This window comes from Spermophilus citellus, assembly GCF_964194105.1.
Source record: "Spermophilus citellus genome assembly, chromosome: 2".
NCBI lineage: Eukaryota > Metazoa > Chordata > Mammalia > Rodentia > Sciuridae > Spermophilus > Spermophilus citellus.
In genome coordinates this window covers 252,177,228-252,192,205 of record NC_138183.1, presented here as the reverse complement: position 1 = coordinate 252,192,205, position 14,978 = coordinate 252,177,228, and the positions used below count along the sequence as shown (strand labels likewise).

Here is a 14,978-nt window from a genome sequence, read left to right as displayed (position 1 = left end):
CGCCCAGTTAGATCACCTGAGCCCTTTTAGGCCAAGTCCTAGGGAGGCAGGGGATAGGGATCAAGCACGGTGAGCCTTAAGTCGAGGAATTCCACCACAAATATCCCTTCTTTCTGCTTGGTCTTCATGGCATGGATTTTGGGAGGCGCAAGTTTGCAGAGAAATGCGGTTGGACTGTAGAAATCGCCCACGAAGCTCTAGGCAATTTGTCAGTTCCGACTTGGGGTCGAGTGGGGCAGAGCTAAGCCTGGTTTACAGCTGCAGAGGGAAGTCACTCTGATGGCACTCGCTAGAGTCAGGGTAGGGAGTGAGGACAGAGTAGGGTCTGGAGGCCCAGCCTTTCCTCTTTCCGCCCCCCACCCCCAAAGTAGGGCCAGGTTTCAGGAAGACCAGGGCTGGATGAGAGGAGGAACCTGGTCTCCAGCTGGGGTAGGGCTGGGGGGGGGGGAATTGTTCATGCAGCACCTGCTGGGTAAGGGCACTTGGCAGGTGTGTTAGCCCCTTGCAACTTCTCAGGAGATGGTCTTCTCAATTGACAGATGAAGAGATGGAGACTCAAAGAGAAGCTAAGGGGGCCATGGTCCCCTTAATCAGGTCTAAGATCTTCATCCGTGGTTGCTCTCAGAGCCCTCTGCACAGTGACCCCTTCCCCAGCTCCAGCCATTGAGTGCAGCAAACCTGTTGCTGACGGTTTATTTCCATCTTGGTTCCCACTGCCAGCCCACTCCTAGGGCTCCAGGCCCCCAGCTCAGCAGCAGTTTATAAATAAATAAACAAATTACAAAAGCAGGCAAGAGAGTCTTGGGACAGACACCCTCCCAGGGCCAGATGGCTCAGTGCTCAGTGAGCGACAGCCGCAGGATCCTCTGTAAATCCTCCTCCTCCTGCTGCCCCCGCCGCTCCAGCTCCTCTTGCTCTCTCGAAGACAACTCCAGGGCCAGTTGAAGCTGCTCCTCAAAGCTTGGAGGGACAGGGGATGGGGGCGTCCTCTGAGGAGATCCAGGACCCCTGGACTCTGTGGACAGCCGCAGGCTTTCCTGGAGGGCCCTGCCAGGCAATGTGAGAGGGAGAGCAAACCAGTGAATGGGAAGGCTGGAGGAGGAGCCAAGGAGCTGGGTACATGGCTTCTGGGGACCAAGGCAGTGTGAGGGAGAGAGCCAAGCAGGACCTGTCCCTCCTGTCCCTCATGCCACCTTTTGTTGCAGGCATCATTGCTGCTGGAGATGGCCTTAAAGAGGGAGTGGGATCCTGAGACCGCATCTCCCTGCTACCCACCCCTGCCAGGGACTACCAGAGGCTCGGGCCAGGCAGGGCCTCACCGCTCCAGCTGAAGCTGCTCCTCATACACTGTGTTTTGGGGAGGAGGGTGAGTGCCAGGACGTGTGTTGGTCAGGGCTTCCCAAATAGTCACCTGCAGTGGCCAGGAGCCCAGAGTTGTCACCTCAGCCCTGTGGCTGCAGAGCCAGTGCCCACCCCCTGCCCAAGTCCCACCTGCTCAGCCTCTGTGCCTGCCTCAAGCAGGCTCTGCTGGATGGCAAACTGCAGCAGGTCATCATCTTCGTCTCGAAGGGGCTCGCTGCGCTCTGCGCCCAGCACACTGTATCCCTCGGGCACCTCAAACACGGTGGGGTCTACCTCACATGGGAAAGGGCTCCCTGGGCAGGTGGCAGAGGAGCCAACTCAGATGCTGGGGCTCAACAGCCAGAAAGCTGCAGCCTCCCTCTGCCCCCGCTGGTGCTACCTGAAGCGGCCACGGCAGTGCTGGGGGCGGGCACCCACACGGAGCCCAGGGGCTCATCACAGCCACATAGGTTGCTAAAGGTGATGCGGGCATTCAGCACGTGGAAGAGGGGAATCTCTGTAAGGAGACAGCCAGGCCTGAGCTGTCTGACCCCACATCCAGGGAGGTCCCCCTGCTGCACTGGGCCACCCCCTCACCAATCTTGACGGGGAAGCCAGGTGGGAGGCGCAGGGTGATGAAATCACGCAGCTTGGCAAAGTGAGCATTGCTGATGGCCATCAGGTCAATGATGGGCGTCACCTGGTCACCCAGGGAAAGGGGATGCTCCTCACTCAGCCACAATGTGGCCTTGAACCTGCCCAGCCAAACAAAGGACTGGGGTCAGGGACTCTCTGATGGTCCTTCCATGAGCCTAGGCCTCCTCCCTTCTCAGCTGTCCTGATGGCCTCCCCTGGAGCTGGTGTCCCCAGGTGCCTCCAGCCGGGCACTTGTGATGGTTTTGTGCCCACTCATCTGGTCTAAGGCAAGCAGGGGCTTCTCCCAGGACCTCATCCACAGCCCCATCCTCCTCCTCCACCCAGAACTAGTCAGCACCATATAGTTGGCTGTACTTTCGAGTCCAGCACAGCCCAGGGGTCAGGACTGCTGGGGTTCAAATCCCAGCTCCACCACTGGGTGGCTGAGAGGATCCACCTGAAGTGGCCAGAAGAGTGCTAGACCTGCTGTAAGGGTATGTCCACTGTGACCATTTTCACCTGACCATCAGATCCTTGTGGGAAGCAGGCAAGTGTGACTTCTGATGTCACTCAGGGAGACACTGAGGGAGCAGAAGACACGTCCCAGGGACACAGCCTGAGGCTGCAGAGCTGTGGGTCCTTCCTACATGGGCTGTTTCCACCTGCCGTGCCCTGGCCCCAGCACGCTCAGTAAGTGGAATAAAACGCATACGTGGGCCTTGCCACACATTCATTCATTCATCAAAGAAGTGTGACTACTTCTCTAGGCCAAAGCACCTGCCGAGTGCTCAGGACCACGGATAAGAAAGACATGGCTTCTGCCCTCGGAAGCAGAATCCAGGGAGAGCCCACCAAGTGAGAATATAATGGGCCCCAGGGGTTACAAGACTCTGAAGGGCTCAGGCGGTCCAAGCGGCATCCTGGTCCCTAAAGGAAGCCCCCAGCTAGTCCCCAGACCTCACCTCTGTACTTTGCTGGACATCTCGATGGGGCGGCCGATGTTTCTGGACTCCAGGCTGAAGCTGGGGTCAAAGTATTCGTCGGGGGAAATGGCTGTAGGGTTGGTAGGGCTGGCTGCCTGCTGTACAGGAGCCTGGGGGGCCCAGGACCGGACCTTAGGCCTCAGGATGAAGAGATGTGCCCTGCCCACCCGGGCTCAGGCAGGCCCCACGCCCCCCAGCCCTGCTCACCCCGCTGTGGGAGGAGTGCTGCTGGGCCATCCCCAGGAAGGACTGGAACGGAGTCTTCCCCCCTGAGGAGAAGGGGGGCAGCCCATGAGGGGACTCTGGGCCACCTGTACTGCCCCACCCTCCCTCCACCTGAGAGTTCCTGCTGGGTGGGAGAGGGAGCAGTTGAGAATGGGTTGGCTTGTCCCTGGGCACTCTTGGCCCTGACCCCAGACCAGCATATGACTGGGCAGTGGGCAGGCGCACCTGGGTTTACCTTTGCTCCTCGACTTGTCCTGATCAGATAGGTGCTCCGTGCGTGTGCGTGTCACCAGCTCCACATTGGTGGCACTGTACACCTGGGGGGCAGGGGGGACATGGGCAGCTGGGGATCAGGCTCTGTTCCCTATACTCAGCCTTACCAGCACAGGACCAGAGGGGACAAGAGATGAGATCTTGCTCCCCACAATGGAGATGGCAGGGTCTGAACCCCAGGAGTCACCAATGAGAAGAGGTAACCCAAGGGCCAGGAAGAAAATTCTCCCCATTTGATCTCAGAGCTCTGGGTGTGCTCAGCACAGGCCAGGTCCTCAGGACCCTGGGCCCCAGCGACTGCCCTTGGCCTCATGGGCTTCCAGAGTCAGGGCTACTCCAGCTCTCCTTCCACACTAGGGTTGGGTGTGGAGAAGCTGAGCCTCTGGGCTTCATCTCTGACCCCCAGTCCCCACCACTGGCCTCTCCTGCCTTGGCCTCGTAGCCGCTGACAGTTTCCATCTTCTCAGACCGCCATCCCCAGATACCACATTTGTTCCTGCAACAGACCAGACAGAAGTTTTTGAGAACCTGCACCCCACTGCACCTGGCCAGAGCCTCACCTGGCTGCCCAACACCCAGGGTCCCTCCCACTGTGCAACATGAAAGGCCCTTGAAGAGGGTACCTGTAAGCTGGGGACATTTGAGCAAGGATTGGGGACTAGAAGATAACTGAGGGATTATCAACTTCATTAGATTTGATAATGGTGTCAGGACCATGTTAAAAAACATCCTAATCTGTTAAAAGTCATGTGCAGAAGTAAGACTGGTGAAATGTTGCTGGGTGCTGCGACACATGCCTGTAATCCCAGCAATTTAGGAGGCTGAGGCAGGAGGATCACAAGTTCAAGGCCAAACTGGGAAACTTAGCAATGACCCTGTCTCAGAATAAAAAGTTTTAAAAAGTTGATGATGCAACTCTGTAATAGAACGCCTCTGGGTTCAATTCCCAGTAACAGAAGAGAGAAAAAAAGGTAAAATGTTGAAGCCGGGTGATGATGAGTAAGAACATCATCTCCTCTTTTGTTGTTTGACATTTTTGTTCTTTTCTTTTTTTGTTTGTTTTTTTGTTGGTACTGGTCATTGCTGAACCCAGGGCCCGGCACAGGCCAGGCAAGTGCTCAACCTCTGCGTTGCACCCCCAGCCCACATCTTGAAATTTTCTGAAAAATCAAAAATAAAAGTATGTCTGATTCAACAATAATAGTTGGAGACTTTGGTACCCCATTTCAATAATGAACAGAACAAGTAGGCAAAAGATCAACAAAGAAACAGAAAATATGAATACTATAAACTAACTGGACTATATAGGTATTCTAAAAACACTCCACCCAACAACAAAAGAACAGGAATCTTAATGCACCTGGGGTGGCATTTTTCAGGATAGACCATAGGCTAGGCCTCAGTAAACCCTGCCTGGGGGCTTGCCTCTCATCAGGCCACCGGATTGCTCCTCACCTCCTTTAGGTCATTATGCAAAGTCCCCTCTGCTGTGAAGCCTTCCTGCCGAGTGGCAGTTAAGAGCCTCCTGTGCTTAGGCTCCTTCCAAATTAATTTTTTTTTCTCCTCACTAGTTATACTATCAGCACACTATCACACTGTATGCTTTATTTATCTTGTTCACTTGTCTATCTCCGCTAGGGAAGGGCTTTTTGTCTGTCATATCATTTTATCTCCAGCATTTCAAAAGGTCCCTGGAATGGAATAGGTGCTCAATGGTCAGTTGTTGAATGAATGAACAGTTTCCAAATGTGTTAAAAAAAGGAAGAAAGAAACATTGATAAAACTGAAATGATAGGAGATGTACAAAGTATGTTTTTCCAACCATAATGGAATTAAATTAGAAATACTGATTTCTAATTTGAAATATTTATTTCAAACAGAAAGAAAAGTAGAAACTTGCAAATCTGTGGAAAGTAAACAACACACTCTAAAACACCAATGTCTCAAAGAATAAATTAAAAACATTAACAAATACTTTAAGATTAATGGGAATGAAGATACAACATACCAAAACTTATGAAATATAGCTAAAATTATGTTTAGAGGGAAATTTATAGCTGTAAATTTATATTAGGAAAGGAGAGGGGCTGGGATTGTGGCTCAGCAGTAGAGCGCTCGCCTAGCACGGGCAACCTGGGTTTGATCCTCAGCACCACATAAAAAAGAAAATAAAGGCATTGTGTTGTGTCCATCTACACCTAAAAAATAAATATTAAAATAAAAATAAAAATAAATAAAAAAGAAAGGAGGGGGGCTGGCTTTTGGGGGTGGGGTTGTGGCTCAGTGGTAGAGCACTTGCCTAGCATGTGTGAGGCATTGGGTTCGATTCTCAGCACTATATATAAATAAATGAAGGTCCATCAATAACTAATACAATATTTAAATAAAAAAGAAAATTATTTTTTTAAAAAAAGAATATGGGGGCTGGGGATGTGGCTCAAGCGGTAGCGCGCTTGCCCTGGCATGCGTGCGGCCCGGGTTTGATCCTCAGCACCACATACAAACAAAGATGTTGTGTCCGCCAAGAACTAAAAAAAAATAGATAAATATTAAAAAATGCTCTCTCTCTCTCTCTTTAAAAAAAAAGAATATGATGGAATAACTTTACTCCAACAAATTTGATAATTTAGATGAAATGAAAAAATTCCAGTGAGGCCCAAATGACTGAAAATAATTTAAGAAGAAATAGATAATTTGAGTAGACCTATAACAAGTGAAGAGATTGATTGACAATAATAATAATTTTAAAAACTACCCACAGGGCTGTGGTTGTGGCTCAGTGGTAGAGCGCTCGCCTAGCACGTGTGAGGCACTGGGTTCCATCCTCAGCACCACATAAAAATAAAATAAACATAGTGTATCCATCTAAAACTAAAAAATAAATATTTGAAAAAAACACAACAACAACAACAACAAAAACTACCCACAAAGAAAAGCCCAGGCTCAGGTGGCTTCACCACTGAATTCTAACAATAATTTAAAGAAGAATTAAGGACAGTTATTCACAAACTTGTCCAAAAAAATGGATGAAGAGGTGATACTTCCCAACTCATTCTATGAGGCATCACCCAGATGCCAAAACCAGACAGATATCATAAGAAAACTACAGGCTGGGGTGTAGCTCAGTAGTAGAGCATTTACCTAGAAGAAGGGAAAGAAAGAAAACTACAGACCAATATTGTTTATGAATATGGATGTGAAATCCTCAACAAAATACCAGGCAACAAAGTTCTACAAGATATGTAAAAAATTATGAGCCAGGTGCAATGGCACACACGGGTAATCACAGCAACTCAGGAGGCTGAGGCAGGAGGATTGCAAGTTTGGGGCCAGGCTCTGCCTTTTAGGGAGAACTTGTCTCAAAATAAAATAAAAAATAAAAAGGGCTGGAGATATAGCTCAACAGTAAAGTGACCTGAATTCAGTCTCTAGCATGCAAGCATGCGCACACGTGCGCACACACACACACACACACACACACACACACAATAATTGACTCAAAAAATGGTTCAAAGATCTAGTTGTGCTGAGCTCATTGATGCACGCCTGTACCCAATGGCTCTGGAGGCTGAGACAGGAGGATTGCTAGTTCAAAGCCAGCCTCAACAAAAGCGAGGTGCTAAGCAACTCAGTGAGACCCTACCTCTAAATAAAATACAAAACAGGGCTGGGGATAAAACCAGGAGAAATTAAAACATACGTCGCCAAAGAACTTGTATTTAAACACTTATGGCAGCCTCATTCATAATGGCCAATCCCTGGTACCCACTCAAAAAAAAAAAAAAAAAAAAGGTATTTGGAAGAAAACGGGAAAATTTCCATGTCCTTACATTTAAAATGATATATTTATTATTAGATAAGACACCAAAAGAATGACCAATGGAAGAAAATAAACTGTCCATCCTAAAAATTAAAAACTTTGTGCTGCAAAGGACACTATCAAGCTAGTGGAAAGACAGTCCACAGAAATGAAGAGAATTTTTGCAAAACATATATCTGATCGGGGACATATATCTAGACTATACAAAGAATTCTTACCACTAAATGTGAAAAAGAAAACCCAACTTAAAAAAAAAAAATGCTGTAAAGGATCTGAATAGCCATTTCTCCAGAGAAGACACAAAAACAACCAAAAATCACAGTAGAGGCTGGGTTGTGGCTCAGTGGCAGAGCGTTTGCCTGGCATGGGTGAGGCACTGGGTTCGATTCTCAGCATCACATAAAAAATAAATAAAGTAAAGAAATTGTGTCCATCTATAACTAATAAAAATATTTAAAAAATAAAGATTCAAAAAGCACAGTAAAAGCTGCTCCATGACATTAGTCATTAGGGAAATGCAAATCCCAACCACATGAGAGACTATTTCACATCCTGTAAGATGGCTGTGATCCAACAAACAAACAAACAAGCCAAAGGCATGGACAATCCTAAGTGTTGGTGAGAGATCGGAACCCTGGGCCCTGCCGGGAGAAACGCCAAATGGTACAGCCCTTCAACAGTTAAAGATGGAGATACCACACAACCCAGCAGTTCTACCCCAAAACATAAAACCAGGAGAAATTAAAACATACGTCTCCAAAGAATTTATATAAAAACATTTATGGCAGCTTCATTCATAATGGCCAAGAGGTGGAAACGCAGTGTCTATCAATGGACTAATGAACAAACAAATGTGACTCCACCTCACAGTGGGAATGAAGCAGCAGTGAGCTGGGAGTAAAAGAAGCTTACACACAAAAGACCACACATTTTTAAATCCCACCACATCAAGGTCCAAAATAGGGAAATCTCCAGGTCAGAAATTAAATTAGTAGATGCTTAGGGCTGGGGGAGGAGCGGGGGAATGGGGAGGGCAGTGACAGCTGAAGGGTTTCTTCTTGAAGGGAAAAAAGTTCTAAAATTGACTGTAGTGATGGTACGTATCCAGGAATATACCAAATCCACAGACTTGTGCACATTAAATGGGTGAGCTCTATGCTATAGGAAAATTATCTCAATAAAGCTACTTGGATGAAAACAGTGTTTCCAAAGTCTGTTACTAGAACTGGAGGCATGTGTTTTCAGAAAAATCACTTTTTATTGGTTTCTTTGTTTAGGCACTGGGGATTGAACCCGGGGTACTCTACCACTGAGCTACACCCCGAGCCCCGTTTTAGATTTTATTTTGAGACAGGGCTTTGTTGGGTTGCCCTGGCTGGCCTCAAACTTGCCATCCTCCTGCATCAGCCTCCCAAGTTACTGGGATTACAGGCCTGTGCCACCACGCCCAGTGGGAAATAACACTCTTGCCCAAGTATAGGTTCCTTGGCTACCTGGAGGTCTCTGCCCCAGACATGGCAGCACCAATGAAAAGCCATGAGGAGCCCCCGCTGGTGCCAATGGCTGTCTCCACTGCCTAAACCCTTGTTTTTACGGAAAATATGTAAGGTCAGAAGTCGGGGAACTCAGGACATCGTGATCTAGACCCCTCACCCCTGAAGATGGCTGTCACTATAAATGGCAGCGGGGACTCTGAGCCCACCATGGGAGGCCACCACCACAGGCTGAATGACATACTGGGCCGTGGCAACCCCTTCATCTGAGCAGCCTCTGGAGGTGGCTCAGCTTCCCAGAGTCCTCAGCAGGAGGGAACCTCCAGAGAGCCCTGCCCTCACTCATGGTGGCTCTTGTTACCTCTCCCCATCCCACCCACGGTGTGCCAGGCCCCAACGGACCTCTCAAAGGCCACATTGCGAGTGTCCAGGTGGGTGGAGACGATAGGGGAGGTGAGGCGACTGGCCACATGTTCCTCGCTGGGCCGCATGGCGGCTAGCAGTGCTTCGGGCTCATGCAGAGCAAGCCCTAGTGTCTCTGTGTGCACCACCTGCCGGTCATGGTCCACTTCCATCACCAGGGCTCCTGCCTCTGCCAGCCACAGGGTGTAGGGAGGAGGACAGATTAGTGCCAGGCCCCACTAGCAGGCTGCCCTCAGCCACCTGCTGCTAAGTGGGTACAGCCCCAACCCTGGATCCACTCCAACCCCCAACCTCTGTTTCCACATCTGGAGAGTGCAGAGAAAGAAGAGTACTGTCCTTAGAAGCCACGGAGAACCCAAGAGTGCCAGTGTGCCTCGTGCCTGCAACCAGTGTCCCAGAGCTCACCCTGGCCCTTGAAGATGAAGCTTCTCCGGCCACGCTGCCAGGTCATGTGCTCAAACCCCAGGAGACTGGTGTCCACCCGGAGGCTCTCACCCCGCTTCCATACTCGGTACACATCACTCGGGCACATCTTGGACACAAGGGGCACTGCAGGGAAAGCCAAAGTCACTAGGGATCTCCCCCAAAGTCCACTCCAGGTCTCTGGCCACCAAGTGATCCTCACTCACCCCAACTGGTAAACTCCCACTTCATCTCCACGTAGAAATCGGGGGCCTGAGAAAGACCAGAGATGCCCGTGAGGCTCATGCACCTGCCTGGTGCTGGGGGTCAGCAGGTCTGGGGAATCCTTGTCCACCACCACTCTGTGGGACCCCAGCAAGTCTTGATGCACTGCCATGGCCCAGCTATGCCCCATCCCAACCCCGCCCAGGAGGGGCTGGGCCAAGTGGGGTCTGGTCTAGGCCTAAGGAAGCTGTAAGAATCTGGAGGCCTTGTCTGGTCTTGAGCTGGTCACAAACCCACTGGGGTCCTGAGAAAGAAAGCCTTTGCTGCCTCTGTGTCTGAGAGTCCCCGCCTGTCAAAGGAGCCCACTGACTCCTCCATGACTGTTCCTGGAGCAGCGGGGGAGGGAGGCATGAGGTAGTTGGACTTCTGCTTACAGAAGGGCAGACAGAACCAGGCATTCCAGGCACAGGCATCTCTGGGAAGTCAACCTCCTTTTAGGAAATATGCACTCTCCAGAATGCCCAAAGTCTAAAGCTACACAGAGATTTCTGGCACCAGAGGCCTCTTCATGCCAATGAAGGCTCCTTTCAAAGGGTCCAGTCTCACCCCTGGGGCCTGGGCTCTTCTCCTTTGTACATGACCCTGGACTGGGGTCAAGACAGTGGTGGGGAAGCAGGATGCATGGGCTGAGTGCTCTTCCAAGTTCAGTCCTGGCCGGGGGGGTGGGGGAGCCAGGGCGGCAACCCCCTTGCTGGTTATATCCTGTGCCCTGCCGTACCTGGCGGAGTTTGTTGAGCAACTCAGGAATGCCAGCTAGCCTCTGCGTGGCCCTCTGGAAGTCGCGGTACTGGAGCACCAGCTGCACCATCTCTGGGTCTCCAGTGCTGACCGCCTCCTGCAGGACTGGGGACATGTGGCTGCTGAGGGAAGCCTCCCCAGTGGTCCGAGGCCTGGCCACTCACTCCACCTACAAACCGTCCTGCCAGTCTCAAGGGGAGCCCCTCTGCCCTCTGCAGTACCTGCCCAGCCCTGACGGCTCTCTTTGCCCACATTGGCATTGTGTCGAAGGAGGACTCTCACAGACTCCAGGTTCCCCAGGGACACAGCCAGTTCCAGGGGGGTCCGACCTCGGGGGTCCTCCTGTTCAATGTCGTGCTGAGGGAGATGGGACACTCAGCACAGGCAAGAGAGGAGAGGCCAAGGCAAGGAGGTTATGGGGTTGAACCCGGAATACAGTCACTGTGGGAAACCAGGAGGAAGCCAGGCCAGGGAGATGGCAGAGAGTGGCCTGTGTATCCTGGCAGGGGACGGGAGGGGACGGCTGGGAAGGAATTGGCCACCTCCCCTGCCCGATGCCAACAGGCAGAGCTTGGGGGCCTGGTGGTGGGGTCTGGTTAGGCAAAGGTGAGCGTGAGGAATGTGGAGTTTGGTCCAGCCAGGGCACCAGGAATGGGATTTTGTTTTCAGCCTGGCTCAAGGGTGACGCGGGTGAGTTCGGGGAATTGATGCAGTGTGAGGGGGTTGAGCGTGGATCGAGGCCCGGTGCGGGGAGACTGGGCCAGAGTGCTCTGGCGCGAGGGCAGGTGACTGGGCTTCGGATCAGGTTGGGGCTTAGGGAGCCGGGATGCAGACGCGGAGCTGAGCAGGGGCGGACGGCACCCAGGATGGAGACTGCTGCCCTGGGAAGGGGCCCGGCGTGGCCTCACCTGGCGACTGTGCAGCGCGGCCTCCAGTTCGCGGTGCCGGTTTGCCCAGACGAGCCGGTGCAGCGGGAAGGTGGGGCCCGGGCCAGCCATGCTGGGCCTCAGCGCCGCATCCCGCGCGGGCAAGCAGGCGCGGCGGGGGCGGCCCGGCCCCGCTCGGCTTCGGGCCTGGCGTGGCGCCCTAGCCTTCGCTTGGAGCCGCGCCCCAGATGCGCCCACCGCAGCCCCGCCAGCCCCTCGGCCGCAGCAGCTGCAGCGGCGCCGGCGGCAGGGAGGGCGGGGTAGGGGTCCAGGTGGGCGGGGCTTCTTAGGATGGGGCGGGGCGTCGGGCCGCTGCCCCTTAACCTCCCGCAGCTGCGGTCACTGCAACCCGGCCCTTGTGCTGCGGGTGGGCTGGGGGTGCTGCCAGGAATACCTCGCGAGCTCCGAGAAAAGCCAGGACAGGGTCTCTGCCCCGGAGTTAGTCCCGCAAGGGTCTGCGGGGGGCGTTCCAGAGAGCGGGCCTTACTGCAACTCCGCCCACGACCTGCAGGGGGCGCCCCAGACCCTGCGTAGATACCCTCCTTGCGGGGTCCGGAAGGGAAGGAAGGAGGCCCGGGGGCGGGGAGGCTCGGCGCTGGGCGGGGACTGGGCACCCTTGATGGGTATCAAGCGCGTGTGCGCGTGCGTGCGCAGCTGGACCACGTCCTACTGTCAATGGGTCACCCGCATTTCCCTGGCCAATCCCCGTCCAGGCCCCTGTCTCCTTAACCCCGGTGGGGTCCTGAGGGCACCGACTGTGCCTGTCTGCTGCTGAAGTGGGAGGTCCTGGCCCCATCACTGCTGGGCAGAGAACTGAGCGTTCTGGAGATGAGCACCCAGCAGTTGCCTCTACATCGGCCAGCTGAGCCTAAATAAAGCCCCTTATAAAGACCTGGGCCAATGTGTGAAGGCCACCACACCTCGGACTGGACCCACCGACGCGGGGAGGCGGGCCCTAGGGCATTGGAGTTAAGGATGGAAGTATGACACTACGCAGGAAGTAAGGGGACGCAGGTTCACCTGGCATCAGAGCCTTCTTGGTGGAGGACAGTCCTCAGTGAATGCTACCACCACAGGGGGCAGTTTTGCAAAGGATGCACTTTTGGAGACCAGGAGAAGAAGGCTTTCGAAACAGCCATCGCCTCCACCCACACCGAAACTGTGGCGCAGGTCTTAGCTCAGTGCTGCCCTTAGATCTGGGAGGCTGGGCCTGGGGCCTCTGGTCCTAGTTTTGTTGGGCGATGAGGCTGCAGCCCGGGCTTCCCAAGGCTAAACCTATGGTCTTGGTTTTCCTTTTTGTAAAAGGACTAGACAGTGTGATAGAGAAGGGCTAATGGCTATTTAGCTCTTGCTCAAAGGCGGCCTCACGTTGGAGTGTCTGGGCTTGGAGCCTGATGGCTGTTTAACCTGTAGTCTTGAACACAGTTCCCCACCAGCCCTTACTTCTGCATTGCCCCTCCACTCTTCCAGGCCCCTTCTCACCCACCAACTCTCAAGTCAGGCTTCTCTCTGGGCAAGAACTTGTCTTCCCTCATCGTTTCCCTGATGCCACCTTTGGGACATCTCTGGCCATGTGTCCCATTAGAATGTGCAAAACCAAATCCAGTCACATTTCCTCTCTTCCTTTCAGGCCAGCTCTGCAGTGGTGTCCTGCCTCAGAATGGTGCTTCCCTGTGTTCCATCTCAGAGTCCCACCCCTCTCATCCCCAAGCCCAGCAAATTCCTGCTGGGCCGTGTTCTTCCATCTGGCCTTTCTCACCTCTTCCTCTGCCCCTACCATCATGAGGACGTCCTGGACAGAAGCAGTAACCTGCGCCTGCCTCCTGCCCTTGGCTTTTGTTGGTGTCTTGACGCAGTGGCCGGCCATTTGTTTTAGAGCCAGCCTGGTCAGAGCCTTCAGGGATTCCCCTCCCTGCACATCTTCCCTGCAGTCACCAGGCAGTGGGGCTCCCTGTTGGGTTGAGCAGGCCTCTCAGGCCTACTTCCTTCCTTCGTGCACTGTCAACTGCGCACTGTCAACCGGAGCCACTTTTGAGTGCCTGATCCCTCCCAGAAACATACCACTTCCATCTGGAGGACCAGTTCAAAGGACATTTCCTCCAAGACTCCTCAGTACCCCACCCAGCCTGTGCTGCCCCAGCAGGCTTCCCCGCTCTGCAGCCATACTGTGCGCAGCTTCAGCCTTTCCCAGCAGAACCCCGCGTGGACCAGGCAACACACACCTGCCTCATCACCCCAGGGCCAAGAGGCAGGGACATGGAGAAGAAGAAGCCCACTCTGGGGAGATGAGAGGCCTGCCGCTGGGGTGCCCTTGGACCCAGGGACCCCTACTGGGGGCTACACAGTGAGGCCAGAAGGGAGTCCAAAGCCAGAGAGGGCCAAGGACCCAGAGGCCACGGCATGGCCTAGAGGGTAGAGGTGCCCCAACTGTCCCAGAGGAGTGGAAACTAGCACAGTGCCTGATGTGCAGGGGCTCAGTAAAGCTGTCCAAGTGTAACCCCAAAAGTGGGCTTGCCTACTTACCCGGGAAGTGGGCAGGAGGCCCCCTACTCCCAGGAGGTGGGTGAGGGCACTACATGCTGGGCCAGGTGGGAGAGGGAGTGGAGTATCCCAGTCTAGCCCAGAAGGCGGCCTAGGCCTGCCCGGAGGTTGCCACAGCAGTGGAGGGACCTGGTGCCACCAAGACCCCCCCTTCAGGTCCTAGCCTGGTAGAGGTAGAAAAGTGGTCACCAGACACGAAGACCCCCCCTTCAGGTCCTAGCCTGGTAGAGGTAGAAAAGTGGTCACCAGACACGAAGAGTCTGAAACAGCGAGGAGTCAGGCACCATTTTTTATAAAAACGCATAGTATCATTTTCCACTCTAAAATCACATTCAAAAATCGGCAAAGAAACGCCCCGGGAGTGAGTAGACAAGAGGGGAGGGCGCCGACCCAGCCCCGGGGAGAAGGCGCGACACCACACATGGCAGCGCGACTGGCACAGGGGGCATGCGGTGGGTGAGGTGGTGCCCGTGGGCAGTGGCACTGACAGGACGTGGGCTGTGGGGCTGGGCAGCCAGGGCTGGGGGCACACTGACTGGCCTGGGCGGGGAGGGCTGGCCCCGACCACAGACCTTCGCTGTGCCACCCAGCCACCTTGCTGGCCAGCTGTGGTCCCAGGAAGGTGAGGTCTCACCCAGCCTGGGGTGAGGGGCACCTGGGGCCAGGCTTGGCAGGTGTGGCCCAGCCCACAGGTGCCTTTCCGTGGTCCTGCGCCCAGGGTTGGTGGGAAGAGGAGGGCTGCGGGGAGCATGCTGCCAACGCCGCCCTCCACACGGAGCCCCACAGTATCCAGGGCAGGGGGATGGGGTCATCTAGTGACATGGGGCTTTTCCTGAACAACGGCCCAAGAGACCCAGTCACCTCAGGAGGCCTTGGGGGCCAGGGAGACAAG

The 14,978-nt window shown here is 53.8% G+C and overlaps 1 protein-coding gene across 3 annotated transcripts; it reads right to left on the bottom strand.

Annotated features, from left to right (window-relative positions):
• Positions 1-659: 659 nt before the first annotated feature.
• Positions 660-12,215, bottom strand: ANKRD13D (ankyrin repeat domain 13D). 3 transcript variants are annotated; one of them, XM_081280131.1, is made up of 15 exons: positions 11,528-12,215; positions 10,841-10,976; positions 10,600-10,724; positions 9,824-9,869; positions 9,600-9,743; positions 9,174-9,363; positions 3,879-3,954; positions 3,421-3,502; positions 3,168-3,229; positions 2,940-3,091; positions 1,939-2,096; positions 1,742-1,858; positions 1,492-1,655; positions 1,320-1,411; positions 660-1,047 (listed from the first exon to the last, which is right to left on the bottom strand). In XM_081280131.1, exons 1-15 carry the CDS (start codon positions 11,615-11,617, stop codon positions 834-836), a joined length of 1,848 nt encoding a protein of 615 aa, XP_081136257.1. In that variant the 5' UTR covers positions 11,618-12,215; the 3' UTR covers positions 660-833. The 3 variants fall into 3 exon arrangements, with proteins under 3 accessions (XP_081136257.1, XP_081136259.1, XP_081136258.1); XM_081280132.1 differs by having other exon boundaries at positions 664-1,047; positions 2,940-3,070; positions 3,888-3,954; positions 11,528-12,211; XM_081280133.1 differs by lacking the exon at positions 10,841-10,976 and having other exon boundaries at positions 661-1,047; positions 11,528-12,214.
• Between the last annotated feature and the right edge of the window lie 2,763 nt (positions 12,216-14,978).